This window comes from Aptenodytes forsteri, unplaced genomic scaffold (genome assembly GCF_000699145.1).
Source record: "Aptenodytes forsteri isolate BGI_AS27 unplaced genomic scaffold, ASM69914v1 Scaffold184, whole genome shotgun sequence".
In the NCBI taxonomy this organism is placed as follows: domain Eukaryota; kingdom Metazoa; phylum Chordata; class Aves; order Sphenisciformes; family Spheniscidae; genus Aptenodytes; species Aptenodytes forsteri.
This window is the reverse complement of record NW_008796078.1, coordinates 2,550,722-2,566,780: the sequence shown is the minus strand read 5'-3', so window position 1 is coordinate 2,566,780 and position 16,059 is coordinate 2,550,722. Positions and strand designations below refer to the sequence as shown.

The following is a 16,059-nucleotide window of genomic DNA, read 5'->3' as shown; positions in this document are numbered from 1 at the left end:
TATTAATTCTGTAATAGCTCAAGAATAGGTAGTGGCTCTTTTGAAACTTTTAGCAAAATTCAAAGTCCTAAGTGAAAAGCTACAATACTGATTTCTGCCCTTTATTTGTGTCGATATCTAGATACTTTTTACTAAACTAACAAGACTTTTTTTAAAAAACAGATAACACTGCTGCAGATGGAGCACAACTTTGACATTGTAAGTGATTTGTAATATTTAAGAAATTTTTTGGAATAGAAAAATGTATCATCTGAACTTAAAAACAAATATCTATATATTTAATAGATGAACCATGCATGTCGGGCCTTAACATATATGATGGAAGCACTTCCCAGATCATCTGCTGTAGTGGTAGATGCAATTCCTGTCTTCTTGGAAAAGGTAAAATGAAATCAAAACAGCATTAAACTAATCTGAGGGGATTTTATCTTTTAACTTTAGGATATACCATTAAGATAACGGCCTCTTTTCGTAGCTTACAAGATAATACATAATGCATGAGAAGCTTTTAAAAACAGGTTTACTCTTTGTTCACGCCCTTACTGAAAAGCACTATCTGATTCGCTGAGAACTTTTTGTCTGATTGGTGTTGCAAAGGTATTGTGTAATTATACAAACTGGTAACTCTTGGAGTAGCTATATAGCTGATCTAGCCTTAAATTGGCTAGCTTGATTACAGCTAGCAGTGCAGCTGCATTAGTATATGTGTCTCAGTACAGGCCAAGTGTTAATGAAGATTATTATTTTTACAAACTGGTTTAGAAATTAATCTACAAGCTTTCTTGTTTTCTCATAGCTGCAAGTTATTCAGTGCATTGATGTGGCAGAGCAGGCGCTTACAGCCCTGGAGATGTTATCACGCAGGCATAGTAAAGCCATTTTGCAGGCAGTAAGTAAAAAAGAAAGCACTCTTACCTCTACCGGTTCTACATCTTGATGATCTTCTGTGAAGATGAAATAAGAAAACAAGTTTCTGTGACTTTAGCAGTACTGAGAGTGAAAGTGTTTGTTTATTTTATTATAGGGTGGGTTGGCAGACTGTTTGCTGTATCTGGAATTCTTCAGTATAAATGCACAGAGGAATGCACTAGCTATTGCTGCCAACTGCTGCCAGAGTATAACACCTGATGAGTTTCACTTCGTGGCAGACTCTTTGCCACTGCTTACACAAAGGTTAACCCATCAGGTAAGAAGCTATTATAAAATGGAAAGTTTTAATTTTGACCTGAAAGTAGTATAAAGTTGCCTCCAGATATTTAGTTCTTTACTGTGTATTATTTGCCTTTGCAATGTGGTAATTGCTTTAAAGTTTCTATACTGTCAAGTTGTGATATTCTAACATGCGTATGGACCTTTTGTTTTTTGTAAACATGCTGTAAGGATTCATGACACCCCTATTGATTTTGTAAAATTAGATAAATAAGGTTCTTTAACTTGGAGCATGAATAATAGTGGGTTTGTAGTCCTTACTTCTTGCTCATCAGCAAGAGGAAATCCAGTAGCATTACTGTTCTTTTTTCTTAACAAATGAGTTGCAAGGTTCCCTCCCGCTTCAAACTCAGAAAAGCTTCAGTTTCAATTTTTGTGGTGTTTTCCTGATTTGACTTTTTGGGAGGGCCTGTGACTTTTTAAAAAGAAAGTTCCTACTCTTGCACGATAGTTTGAAGTGATGAATCCTAAATCATGGGGCTCCTAAGATCTGCCTATCCTGCAGTGCTGCTGTGTTCATAAATGAGCACTCACAGTGACTATTGCACCAAAAGAGGTTTGGACATACTGCTTGGTTGGCAGATACCTGTGAAAAAGGAGAAGTTATTTTGTTCCTTAACAAACGCAACTAAATGGGAGCTTCCAGGTGATGTTTTTGTGTATTTTTGTGCTATTCTTAATTTTGACAACGTCTTCTTGCTGAGATACTACTTGAATCATTGAGACAGCTTCACAGAAGTCAAATGTCAGCTTTAGATGGTGCTTTGGAAACAAGAAGCACTGTTCTCAGCAGTAGTAGGGACAAGTACTGACTCCTGCTCTCTGAAGAGAAGCTACAGCCCACAAAAGTAAGATTTCAAGAAATTTTGAAGTGGAATTTTTCTGGCAAAAAAAAATAATCTTGAGTTAGCTCTTAACAGAATAGTTGAGGTTGGAAGGGACCTCTCAATTACCTAGTCCTAATCCCCTGCTTAAGCAAGGTCAACTAGAGCAGATTGCCCAGGACCATGTCAAGCTGTCTTTTTTTTGTTGTTTGTTTGTTTGTTTGTTTTTAAAAATAAACCAAACTCCAAGGATGGAGACTTAGCCTCTCCAGGCAACCTCTTCCGGTGTTCAACCGCCCTTACAGTAAAAGTGTTTTATTATGTTCAGATGAACTTTTTTGAGTGTTTCAATGAACTTTTAAATAGAGCTGGTTTTAGAACAATCTTTACTATCTTGGTGTCTTTGGATTTGCTGTCTTGGCTGGACTGCATGATATAAAAATCAGGCTTCGTGTAGTCTGTAGTCTTCACTCCTGCTTATTATCTATATCTCCTTGCTTTGGCTTTGTAGCTCTCTTCCCTTTTGTTTCCTCCTTGTAGAATCCAAAAAGGATATTATAGACACATTTATTCATCTTTAAAGGTCCCTAAAGGTATTTGTGTTACAAGTGTGAGGTGTTTCCCAGGGAATATGCCATATCAGGAGGTCGGTTTAGACTGTATCAAAGAATTTAAAATTCAGAGCTGTAATATTCTGTAAAATGTGATTTGACTGGCCTTTTTGGAGAAATTTTATGAATGTCTCAAAATGACAGGATAATCCAATGCAAGTTAAAATATTTTAATTCAAACGAATACTTAACTTTTTTTATAATAGGACAAAAAGTCTGTTGAAAGCACTTGTCTCTGTTTTGCACGGCTAGTGGACAACTTTCAGCATGAGGAGGTAAGGGTGTGGTTTTTTGGGGCGTGGATTTTTGTTTCCCTCTTCCCTCCCTCAGTTTCTCCGAAGGACTTACCTTTCAAAGTCAGACTAACGTTTTTAATTTTGCTGTTCCCTCCTGAAGAACTTGCTCCAGCAGGTTGCTTCCAAGGACTTGTTAACAAATATCCAGCAACTCTTGGTAGTGACGCCTCCTATCCTGAGCTCAGGAATGTTCATCATGGTGGTGCGCATGTTTTCCTTAATGTGCTCCAATTGTCCTACACTTGCAGTCCAACTTATGAAGCAAAGTGAGTACTTGCTCTTTCATACTCTGGGGGACCTATTTAAGTTAATGCCTACAGTCAATATGGAACTCAGTGCACTTGATTATACAAATATTGTGTTCTCTTATTTTTCTCTCTCTTACTATGCTTCCCCTGGGATACAAAGTTTAGTTAATCTTGTTGAAAGCTTTTTGGTTTTTTTCCTGAGGGTTTTTTCTCCCCTTTCCTGTCTCTAGCTGTTGTCACTGGAGTGCTCGCCTAATTTTGAGTCTGTATTAGCTGCACAAGTTACTCATTTCAACACAAGTTGAATAATTCTTTTCGTAGTCTTTACCAGGTGGGGAAAACATGCGATTTAAGGGCTTTTTTTTCTAAGGGAAAACATTAAGAAAAGTAACCACTGTGTAGCTGTCTTAGTTCTCACTTGTTTTCTTCTTTTCATCTTGTAAATTTTGACTTGTCACTTCAACTGCCCTGTATGTTCCCCTGTTTTCTTCTGTGCCGTGTATATTGAGTGATATATCCCCCCAGATGTCCTTTAAAGGAAAAAAACCCAACCCCAAAAAACCCCACAAACCCTGGACCTGAGCAAAAATGCATTTCTTACAATGTTCGAAGAGATGGCTTTTGTCTTTCTGCCTACTGTCTGTTTGCTTAGGGCAGTGACTAACTCTTCTGCGCAGTGTCTAACACAAAATGGAGTCCGTATTCTGATATAGGCAATCTCATAAATAATAATTTTTATAGATATTGCAGAAACACTTCACTTCCTCCTTTGTGGAGCCTCAAATGGGAGTTGTCAAGAACAAATTGACCTTGTTCCACGAAGTCCTCAAGAACTTTATGAGCTTACTTCTCTTATCTGGTAAGTTATGCAGCCCTAGGTTTTGGGTCTGGTTGGTATGTTAAAATCCGTAACTTCTCTAAAATGAAGGCAAACAGTTTTCAGCTTAGATGGACCTTACTGTATACTTCTAGTAAAATACTGTTTTAATGTTCTTTGCAGTGAACTGATGCCTTGCCTGCCAAAAGAGGGAATCTTTGCTGTTGATACTATGCTAAAGAAAGGAAATGCGCAAAATACAGATGGTGCAATATGGCAGTGGCGAGATGACAGGGGTCTCTGGCATCCCTATAACAGGATTGATAGTCGAATAATAGAGGTAGTAATTCCACACATTTGTGTGGTGATGTTTTTTAAATATGCATGTGGTTGTATAGGGAATTGAGTGCTTTCTTTATAGTTTTGAAAATACAAGCCTTGTTCTTTCTGAGTAAGAAACGCATGAGTTTCCTCAAACTTCCTTGCACTATTTTGGTATTCAGTAATGGGTGAACTGCTTAATTGCTGTTCTCATTGTATTTCTGTCAGTCATTGTTTTTCCTGCTGTGTTGCCCCTCATAGCTTTTCATGTAGCTTCCTATTTGTTAGGGATTTCTTAACTTTAAACTCATCCTTGTTTTTAGGCAGCTCATCAGGTTGGTGAGGATGAGATAAGCCTCTCTACGCTTGGGCGTGTCTATACTATTGATTTTAACTCTATGCAGCAAATAAACGAGGATACTGGAACAGCACGTGCCATTCAGCGAAAACCAAACCCTTTAGCCAATACAAACACTAGTAAGTACAGCTTAGGAGACACCTGGTGTCTCTAGCTATGGCTAACTTATGCTGGGTTATACAACAGTCTACTACTTGGCTAATATATTTCTTGTGGTTTCTGTGGAACATCAAACTATTCTGATTTACGTGAATGAAGACAGCTTTACAACAAAACTCAAACTGATGATACGTATTCTTAACAAATAAACTCTCTTTCTGGGAACTGAAAATGCATTAAACTGGAGGGGAGCTGGGGGTGTTCCTGGCTTGGGATTTTCTGAAACAGCTTTGTTCATACAACTCTTATTTAACGAAGACTTTGTGAGGACTTCTTACTATCGTACAGAAATAAATAAGAAAACTGAAGAAAAAAGATTTGACTCCTTGAAAGAGGAGGATTTGTACCTACATTCTTGCCATCAGTTTGACTTCTGGTTCTTAGTTTAGCTCTTGAATTGAAAAGATATAATTTAATTCAGCTTTAAAAAAAGAAAGTAATCGTCAGAGCAGAGATTCAAAGAACTATGCAGTGATTTGTTGCACAATTTCTCACAGGTGGACATTCAGAATTGAAGAAGGATGATGCTCGAGCACAACTAATGAAAGAGGACCCAGAACTGGCAAAATCCTTTATCAAAACATTGTTTGGTGTTCTTTATGAAGTATATAGTTCTTCAGCTGGACCTGCTGTTAGACACAAGTGCCTTAGAGCAATTCTTAGGATAATTTATTTTGCTGATGCTGAACTTCTGAAGGATGTGCTGAAAAACCATGCTGTTTCAAGGTGGGTTCATTAACTATTGTGAATGAAACTGATTTTGAGCTTACAACTCAAACTTGTGATTACTTTTTTGAATCATATTTTTCAGGGGAAAATTGTACTTTTAAATTCTTACATATTTATTTTCCAAAAGCTGAGGCTGCCAGCTCTTCAGGATTTTTTTGCATCTTAGATTTTGCAGTAGGAGCCAACGCTAGGTGTTCTTATTGGAAACTTGGATTACCTATATGGCTGTGTGTACTGATAATGTCTATTATCACCACTTATTGTTTTCCTGATTTCTAAAACTTGCCTATAAACTTTTCTGAGGGCAAGATGACTTTTGAGGTAATACAATGTGAATAGTAACAGACACTCATGGCATTCAACTGGTAAGTTCTATTCATGAAACCTCTCCTACGTGATATACCATAAAGTTAGGGGTCTAGGTAAAAGGATGCAATTAGAAAATAAACTGACTAGTTTTTCAAAGGTAGTACAGAGATCCACAACACCATATTCTTTAAAGGAAGAAAACTCTCTCTTTTCCTTTATGCCACGTGTTAAAACTTGATAAAAGTGATTTAGGTGGAAGAGGACTTCTTCAGTCCGTTTATTTATAGCTTTTACAAAACCACAATGAAATGTGTTTGCTTTCAGTTTCCAGTACTATGTATGCAAGATGAACTGGCTTCATTTTATTTTATTTTTTTTAAAACAACAGAAAAGGAAAAGACAAACCTAATTCTAATAAATTATCTGTTTTAGTCATATTGCCTCCATGCTGTCGAGTCAAGACCTTAAAATAGTAGTTGGAGCCCTGCAGATGGCAGAGATTTTAATGCAAAAATTACCTGACATTTTTAGTGTTTACTTCAGAAGAGAAGGTAAATCTTGCTTGCTTTTTTTTTTTCTTTCCCCTCTTCACCTCCTTATTTAGTATTTTAAAAGCATGTGTGTGTGGAGAATCCATGTTCTTTACCCCCAGCTCCATCCCTCCCAAGCTGTGAAAAGTTAACATTGTTCTTTAATAAAGGCAAATCCATGCAAGCTATTGTCATATGACAGGGGAGGAGCTGACCAAGACTCTGGAGGAGACAAGCTTGTTTCTTCTGAATCTGAAACAAGTTTGTACAGGCTTACTAAATGCTAGTGAACTTATATTTAGGCTGAATATGGCTTGCTGAAATTACGTGAGTAGTCTTACTGGACAAAACTGATGAATCTTTGACAGGAACTCTTTGTTGTAATATACTGGGGATTATTGGGTTTCTTTAGCTACTGTTAAAGACTACTTTAACTTTTTTAAGTAACTAAAACTACTTTAGTTACTGTTCGTGCTGCTGTCATTATTATTTTTATTTTAAACTATGTAGGTTAACTTTTTCAAGAAAGGGTTGAACTGCTTTTAAAACTTAGTATTGGTGGGTGGAGTGAGCCAATGCTGCCATAGTCAAAACAGGTTCTAATAACAGACTTCTACCTTTTCAAACACCTTTTGTTGTCTGTCTGTGATCTGTCCTCCCCCTCCCCCCCCCAAAAAAAAAAACAAACCCCAAAAAACAAACAAACCAACCCCCACAACCAAACCAACCCACCAAACAAAGATTTCTTCTTTTGCAAAGGGGTGATGCACCAAGTGAAAAACTTAGCGGAGTCTGAGGCTTTGCTAACAAGCCCACCAAAAGTATGCACTAATGGATCAGGAACGCTGGGTACCACTACAACAATAAGTACTGGAACAGCCACTGCTGCCAGTAATGCAGCTGCCGATTTGGGCTCTCCCAGCTTACAACACAGCCGGGAGGATTCTTTGGATCTGAGCCCACAGGGGTAAGTGCACTATTTGTTGTGAACAAACAACATGTAACTCTTGAGGACAGAATGATTCTTTCAGACAAATGACAGCTATGGTGCATGGTTCCTTTCTGCTGGAGACTGGAGGAAAAAGAAGTCATCCTTAAGTTATTTTGTTGGAATGCAACCATTTTGAACACTTGTAGAATTAATATCTCTTGTAGGAATAAATTATTTTAGCATTACACAGTTTGCCCTTATTTTAAAGGTGAAATGTTTGTCTTAATGTATTGGCATAATAAGGAGACTCAGCTTAAACCAGAATAGAAATATGTGAACTTGGGAAGTGTAGGGCTTGGTGAGTAGAAACTCCATACATTGCTGAAAAAGTGCTTTCTGGGTTTTAATAGGGGAGGCAGGTCAAATACACAGTGTCTTTTGGTGTTTATTCAGTAGAAATTTGTGGAATTTTTTTGTTTGTTTGTTTCTTTTTAAGTGTATTCAAATAGATGAATAACCAAATGGTTACACAAATAAAAACATGAAAATGATGAGAAACCTTTATTCAGTGGCACTTCTGGCTGTATTTGGCTGCCCATAGTAGAAAGGTGACAGCAAGCAAAACCCCCTCTTTCTGGATGGAATAGTCGCTTTGTCCTTCCAATTAAAATAGAGTTGAGGCCCCTTCTCCCAGAGCTCGTTCTTCCCTTGTGTCCTCCTTGTTATGGGGTGGAGGAAAAAGCTGGCAAATGCATCTTAAACTGAGGCATGGGTATGCGTATGAATATGGTGGATGGAATCATGTTACTTTATTTTTAAATTTGGACAGACGACTGAGCGATGTTCTAAAGAGAAAAAGACTGCCAAAACGAGGGCCAAGGAGACCAAAATACTCTCCTCCAAGAGATGATGATAAAGTAGACAATCAAGGTAAATCATTCTTAAAACATGATACTCTTACCTCCTTTTAAATTTAAAAGTAAGCTTATAGGCTGTCAAGAGTGCTAGCTGTAATAAACCTGTTGATTCTCTTAATTTTGTCTTTGCTTCCTCCAGCTAAAAGCCCTACAACTACTCAATCTCCTAAATCTTCCTTCTTGGCAAGTTTAAATCCTAAAACATGGGGAAGATTAAGCACACAGTCCAACAGTAATAACATTGAACCAGCGCGAACAGCAGGAGTAAGTGGTCTTGCAAGGGCTGCTTCCAAGGATACCATTTCTAATAACAGGTACACACACAAAAAATCAAAATACTTCTAATATGGTGTTGACTTTGAGGTGCAGCTGCTTTCTTATGATAAGCCATCAGGTGATTAAGTAGCACCTATCAAAGAAGTTTGAGCTTAACCACTGTTAAAATAACTCTGGAAGAAGAATCAAGAAATTGAGGTAGAGAAAATAACCTTTTAATAGTTTAAAGTAGCATGCTGGGGAAAAATTGGAGAATAGGGAAAAACAGTGCAAGAAGTAATCTGTAGAGACTAGACCTTTACTGTGTTTGAGTAAGAGGGAAGGGTTTTTGTCTGTGACTGCTGTTAAACATGGGGAAAATGATACTCTGGCTGTGTTCGCTTGTAATATTGGAGCATGAAAATGCTAAGTATGGCTGAATGCCTTCTGTGTGCTTCTTTACAGAGAAAAAATTAAGGGCTGGATTAAGGAGCAAGCCCATAAATTTGTAGAACGTTATTTTAGTTCTGAAAACATGGATGGAAGCAATCCTGCACTAAACGTATTACAGAGACTTTGCACTGCAACTGAACAACTCAACCTCCAGGTTAGAAATGGCAAACTTAGTTGGAGTGGGGGTGGGAATGGAAGCAGTAGAAGTATTTAGGAGGAAGCTAGAGGAAAGCCGACTGTTTTAGACACCATGGCCAATATTTTAAGCATAGCTTTTGTTATCTTAAATGATGATACAGTGTTTCTTAACTTGCAATGGTTTGCTTGGGATTTTTGTTAGAATTGTATATAAGTTCTGATACATCATATATGATAAATGACTAGTATCAACAAAGGTATTCTTAGTTCCTAGCAATGTGTCACTTAGTGTTTTATTTCAAATTTAAGAATTAAATGACTAGTATCAACAAAGGTATTCTTGGTTCCTAGCAATGTGTCACTTAATTCTTAAATTTGAAATAAAACACTTAGTTAAGTGTGAGGGATTGACTTTATACCTGGAGAAGAACACAGTTTGTAACAAACTTTGGGGGTTGCGGGAGGACAAGAGAGGGAAGTAGCATTTTGTTGAAAGGATAGAAGAAATACAGATTGGGCTAAATCTACTAGCATCTCAAGAACTTGAGCCTTGCTTCTCAGACAGTTGTGATCCTTGATAGATAGTCTAAACCTGTAACTTCTAAAGTAGCTAAACAGCTGAGTTTTACATTCTGTGCTTTGATCTAAGCAATCATTAAAATATGAAACTTTCCCTTCTCCTTTCTCCCACACAGATGTCATGTAAAATTATATACCAATCTGAGGGTTTTTTTAAAAAAAACAAAACAAACAAAACCCCAAAACTTTCTGTTTGGAGCTCATCTTTACGTTGCATGAGACAAAAATGGGACCTTGCATTTCTCTTAAAACAGGGAAAATGTAGATGTTGCCTGTAATGTCTCCCCTTGAATAGAGAAATTACTTATCCTCAGATTATTTGCCCTGTCATTGCTTGTATTGAGTACTTTTCCCCCCCGACTTCCCCCCCCCCCTTTTTTTTTTTTCCTTTCCCTTTAGAGCTGTTCCGTGCAATAGGAGGAAAAACAGTATTTCTTAAGCCCTTATAATACCTGGGTAGTAAAATACTACTTTCATATTTTTCAGGTGGATGGTGGAACAGAGTGCCTTGTAGAAATCCGTAGCATTGTCTCGGAGTCTGACGTCTCCTCCTTTGAAATCCAGCATAGTGGGTTTGTTAAACAACTGCTGCTTTATTTGACATCTAAAAGTGAGAAAGATGCTGTAAGCAGAGATATCAGATTGAAAAGATTTCTTCATGTATTTTTTTCTTCTCCAGTAAGTTTTCTTGTTTATTGTTTTGTCATTCTTAGTTGTCTTTCTCTCAAATTGTACTTATCTGACCATCTGAGAAGGTTCAGCAATGACCTTGACTTAAAGATGAGTACGGAAGGAATGTTTTGTTTATGCCTAAGCTGTATAACACTACAACTTTCACATGGTTCTATGTATTTACAGGTCATAAACTTTTTAGAATACCCTGTAATTATAGAAAATTCCCCACAACAGTGGAAAGAGATTCCAAAATGGCCAATTGTCTGAGTCTTGAACAACTTAAAAGTTGTTCCTGACTTTTAAGAAGTTGATATAGAAAGAATTTGGATAGTAATCTTATCACTTGCTCTCTTTAGTCCTAAAGACTGCAAGAAACTAGATTGTCCTGTTTTTAAAGGAAGATATTTAAAGTGGAAGAGAGGAAAGTAGATAACTACAGCTTCTGTGAAGCTTACTGCTCATGGTTAAGGGTGAATGCCTAAAGTCTGTAGGGCTATTCAGTTGAAACCAGGAGAGAAAAGTGCGTTCTTTGAAACAGGTCTTTCATAAACTTGTTATGTGTCATCTAGTTGAGTTTTTTCTTTTTTTCAAACAACTTGTGGTATAAATTGTTTAAGATGGATTAATTCAAGCACATAATTAAAAGACCAGAATATATTTCAGCTTCCTGGAGAAGAACCCCTTGGAAGATTAGAGCCATTAGAAAATGCACCTTTGTTGGCGTTAGTCCATAAAATGAACAATTGCCTCAGTCAGATGGAACAGTTTCCTGTCAAAGTGCATGACTTCCCTAGTGGAAATGGAACAGGGAGCAGGTAAGGATTAATGCTCAGGTAACAGTTTTGTTGGAAGCTTTTGTTTTCCAAAACTTTTTTCAATGCTAAAAGTTCCAAGAGGTAATGGAAACTTCTGACCCTATTAAAGACAAAAGCAATTACACAGTTGGCTTTTTTATTCAGTGGAAGATTGAATATTTAACCAAATGTTTGCTTACCATCTTGAAACTTCTCTCACTTAGATTGGGGATGGATGTGTAATTTTAAATGCCATCTCTAAATTTAAGCTTTAAAAATTCAAATGTCTTCCTTGTCCCCATGTAACAAACACTGGAAAGAAATCATCTATTTATTCATGAGACACTGGTATTTTTTAGTGAATTAAACTGCTGAGAGTTTGTATTACAGCGCTAAACTTTGTTATTCAGATAGGTTCTGCTCTCTAGGATGATAATGGGTTGGGTGATAACAGTTGGCTGTCAACATAGTTTAAAATAACTGTAGACCTGGCCTGTGTCTTAAGATAGATTAAATTTGGAATCCAACTTGTTATTTGCATTTTAAGTAACAAATTTGAGTGACTGAAGGCCTATTTCTACAATTTCTTTTCTGTACTTTTCTTTAATAATCAACACTTTTTCATTTGGTGTATAGCAGTTAGTAAGTCTTATTTCAGTATAAGTTACTTTCAAAACTTATATGCATTTTGTGGTGCTGTCTAAAAGCTCAATTTGATTACAGACATATTCTTGTGACTATGTAGAAATTAGGACGGAAGGAGCATTGAAAATGAATTTTTGAAAACTCTTCTTTAAAGTTTGAAATGCCAAAATCTTCTGTCTCTTGGGTAGTAAGATAGTGTGGATTTTTTTGTCACTAATTGTGACAAAATGTCAACATCCGTTATAGTAGATGTATTAGAGCCTCACGCTATAGCATGAATCTAACTTACATTAAAATTCAGTACTTGGTTTTGTGAAACTGTTAAAATCCATGGGAATGAATGCAATACACAGATTTCTAATACTTGAAGGAATTCATTGTCTTGATACTGGCTTTTGCAAATAGTATGTGCTCTGTAATCTTACAACGCTTCCTAATATGCACTACTTCTGTAAAAAGTGGGATAACTACAAAAGATATAAAGCTGCCAATCATAGAAGCAAAATTCTGCTATTCTTTTTGATAGAAAATTAAACATGGGAAGTCAGACTACTGCAGCATTGTTTAACTGCTAGTCTTACTGTGGATTATGTCAATGAGGATTTTGAGGCATTAAGATTTGGCAATCTTTCACTAGCACCTGGAAGTAGAAGCAGCCCAAGATAAGAGGTTTGCGTGTAAGAACAGCTAGCTTGAGTATTGATAGTTTGGCGAGACGGAACATGTATATTAACTATACCTGGTAAGGAAAAACAGAGGAGCTTTCAGGTTGTCTCTTTAGGTCCTTATTAAAAAACATATGAATGGATACTTGCATTTTCCACCCCCAATTCTGATCCTTATTGCACTGCAGGTAAACACAGCTCTAAATCTCATGTGGCATCAGCTGACCACTGAACAACTTCAGACCTCAAAGATGGTCAGTATAGGCCATATTGTAATCAGATCTCAGACTGGACTTTCTCTTAATCCACATAGCTTCCATTGGAAATCAGATTTTGTCCAACTTTGGATTCTGGTATTCTTGTAGAATAAAATTTTTAATCTGTTTATCCAAATCTTAATAGCTTATTTTTAGAGAAATAGGCTGAGAAATAATACTCTGAACAAGTGAATTTGTAAATGCATGTATAAGCCTATTTTAATGCATTTTTTAATGCAATTATGGTTATTAGATTCTTTGTGTAGCAACTTTTTTCACAAATTATTTTGAGTTTTTCTCTTAACAGAGGATCCCAAGCTTTAAAATTCTTCAATACACATCAATTAAAATGCCAACTGCAAAGACATCCAGACTGTGCTAATGTGAAACAGTGGAAAGGTGGACCTGTGAAGATTGATCCTCTGGCTTTGGTACAAGCCATTGAAAGATACCTTGTAGTTAGAGGTATATATATATATTACACAGTCACATGTGTCTTGCTTCTTGGGATAGTCACTACTGTCAGTAGTGTGGAGTCTGTAAAAACCTGTGAGGATTATACTGGAGACAGATGGGAGGGTACCTATAAGTGTATCTTGCTCACAGGGGAGGAGACTAAGGCTGCAGAGAATCTCCTCTTTTCTGGGACAAACTTCTTCCTGTTGTAAACAGTTCAGTCTAAATACTAACAGAAGTATAATCTAGTTGACTGTCAGATTGGCTGTAACTTGGCATTTTTGATGCCAGATGTTGATACTGAAATTTATTCTAACATGTCTGAACCTCACTTCTTTAACTGATGTATTTTGGAACCGTTTTAAATGGTGGAGTTTATAAAAGTCAGAGTACAAAAGCATTGCTACATTTTGTGTAAAAACAAATAAGGATGTCTTTCTCCTCTCTTTCCTCAGGCTATGGAAGAGTTAGAGAAGATGATGAGGATAGTGATGATGATGGGTCAGATGAAGAAATAGATGAATCTTTGGTAAGCTTTTGCTCTGGGGGTAAGGGGAGTGAACAGGGTGGGGAGAGGCTTAAAGAAAAGCTAGCAACAAGTTTCCTAACTTGTGTGGCTTTTTTGTTTTGTTCAGGCTGCTCAATTCTTAAATTCAGGGAATGTGAGACACAGACTGCAATTTTACATTGGAGATCACTTGCTGCCATACAATATGACGGTATATCAAGCAGTGAGGCAGTACAGTTTGCAAGCTGAGGAGGAGAGGGAGTCTACAGATGATGAAAGCAACCCATTAGGAAGAGCTGGGATTTGGACAAAAACGCATACCATTTGGTAAGTTGGCTAGAGAAATCAGGGGACAACTTCTCCAGTTTCTTAGATGTATATACATAAAAAAAATTGGAATATAGCTGTCTCCCCCCACCCCCCCTGGCCGCCCCAAACTGTAAAGCTTCGTTTTTCCTGATGTGCTTGAAATACTTAAATTTTAGTAAGAATTCATTGTCAGCTACTAATGTTCTTTCTAGCTCATGAGTGAAGCTGATGAACAAGAAATGGGAAATCTTAAATGACACCTGCTAGATGGAGGGAAATCATTCTTAGGGTTGGGTAACTTACCACAAACAATAGCGAATGTGTCTGCAGTCTACAAATAATGCTCAACTTCATACCGGTTTTTATAGTTGATTGCTGTGCAGGTATATGTATTCTCTGGCCATACTTCACAAGGAGCAGTATTGACCTATGACTGTGCCAAACATTCTAACATTCAGCAGTGTCTTTTTCTTTCTAATATTTAAATGTATTATGCAAAAGCAAAAAAAAACCACCCCCCCCAAAACCCAACAAAAACCAAACAAACCCAAAACCACTTTGTTTTTTTTGTCTATACCTTCTGCTTCTCTTCTTCCAGTTCATGGAGCCGGAGGGTCCCCTTTTTTTCTCCCCCATGACATACATTGCTTCTGAGGGCCTAGCTTCAAAGGCTGGATCATATCCAAGTGCATTGTTCTTGTCTTTCTGCTTTTAACTGTTATTCAAGTAAAATCCTGGTAATCAAAGAACTAACACTTTTATAACTGATTTTGTTTCCATGTAAGTTAGTATTTCACAAACACGTTTTTAACTTTTAATTACTTTTTAGGTACAAACCCGTGCGAGAGGATGAAGATGGTAATAAGGACTGTGTTGGCGGTAAAAGAGGAAGAGCCCAAACTGCTCCCACAAAAACCTCCCCTAGAAATTCTAAAAAGCATGATGAATTGTGGCACGCTGACTGTGTTGCCTTGCTAATATGTTAGATTTGTGAAATTTCTGAAAGGATGGGGAGGAAGAGTGTTTAGAGACACCGTAGTGTTTCTTTTAAAGCAAACATAGTATAAGAAAAGTAAGCATATGTTAATGTGTGTATTAAAACTAAAAATAAGATACTTACTGAATTGTCTAATTAAACTGTTGTAGTTAAGTGAATGCCGTGACTAATACTACCTAGGCTCCTTGGGAGCCTACAGTTAAATCTTGAAGACTTCTAATTGATTTGTTTTGATAACATACTCTTTTTTTTTCCTGCTAGATGGTGTATGCCCTTCGGTATTAAATCCTCTAGAAGTTTACCTCATATCTATTCCACCTGAAAACATAACATTTGAAGATCCCTCATTAGATGTTATTCTTCTTTTGAGAGTTTTACATGCTATCAGTCGATACTGGTATTACTTGTATGATGTGAGTAGAGCACTTTTTAAATCATTTTAAACTTGATAGAGACAACTCTGTGCTGAAACACTTTAAAATAGCCTTCTTCCCCCCATCCGCCACCCCCCCACCAAGACAAAATAATGCAAATACTATCATCTTCCCCTACCTATTTCTCTAACTTCTGTTAAGATGAAGGCTATAAATTCTTAAAGTCAATCGTACTTCCACTATAGTGTGTTAAACACATTTCCATGCTTTTTCCTTCCTTAAGTTCAATGAGCAATGTTATTCCTGAAAAGAAAATGAATAGTAAAAATCTACTCAGTCTTTCTTTCATGGCTTAGACTCTGTATGGCCAAAGTGACAATGAAAGTTTTTTTTTTTTTTTTCTTGTGATGATAAGCAAATCAGAAGCATAAAAAAACTTTTAACAAAGGCTTGGTATTTCTTCCAGCATTTCTTTAACTAGAAGTACATTGTTTTTATTCAACACAGAATGCAATCTGCAAGGAGATAATTCCAACCTCAGAGTTTATCAACAGTAAACTGACAGCAAAAGCAAACAGGCAGCTTCAGGATCCTTTGGTAATTATGACAGGAAACATACCAACTTGGCTGACAGAACTTGGAAAAACATGGTATGAATGACTTACCATATAGTATTTCTAATTTGAGTTCAGTAT

General features: G+C 36.9%; 1 protein-coding gene across 1 annotated transcript in view; it reads left to right on the top strand.

Annotated features, from left to right (window-relative positions):
* TRIP12 (thyroid hormone receptor interactor 12) overlaps window positions 1-16,059 on the top strand; it is a 77,239-nt gene that overhangs the window by 45,677 nt on the left and 15,503 nt on the right. The window contains exons 10-32 of the mRNA XM_019474021.1: window positions 163-198; window positions 286-381; window positions 797-889; window positions 1,025-1,186; window positions 2,851-2,919; window positions 3,041-3,206; window positions 3,930-4,047; window positions 4,189-4,345; window positions 4,650-4,803; window positions 5,341-5,569; window positions 6,314-6,432; window positions 7,171-7,378; window positions 8,172-8,272; window positions 8,399-8,573; window positions 8,980-9,121; window positions 10,171-10,362; window positions 11,023-11,174; window positions 13,028-13,185; window positions 13,632-13,705; window positions 13,812-14,011; window positions 14,823-14,949; window positions 15,251-15,403; window positions 15,872-16,014. Coding sequence (XP_019329566.1) covers window positions 163-198; window positions 286-381; window positions 797-889; window positions 1,025-1,186; window positions 2,851-2,919; window positions 3,041-3,206; window positions 3,930-4,047; window positions 4,189-4,345; window positions 4,650-4,803; window positions 5,341-5,569; window positions 6,314-6,432; window positions 7,171-7,378; window positions 8,172-8,272; window positions 8,399-8,573; window positions 8,980-9,121; window positions 10,171-10,362; window positions 11,023-11,174; window positions 13,028-13,185; window positions 13,632-13,705; window positions 13,812-14,011; window positions 14,823-14,949; window positions 15,251-15,403; window positions 15,872-16,014 — 3,224 coding nt within the window. The remainder of the gene's footprint in view (window positions 1-162; window positions 199-285; window positions 382-796; window positions 890-1,024; window positions 1,187-2,850; window positions 2,920-3,040; window positions 3,207-3,929; window positions 4,048-4,188; window positions 4,346-4,649; window positions 4,804-5,340; window positions 5,570-6,313; window positions 6,433-7,170; window positions 7,379-8,171; window positions 8,273-8,398; window positions 8,574-8,979; window positions 9,122-10,170; window positions 10,363-11,022; window positions 11,175-13,027; window positions 13,186-13,631; window positions 13,706-13,811; window positions 14,012-14,822; window positions 14,950-15,250; window positions 15,404-15,871; window positions 16,015-16,059) is intronic.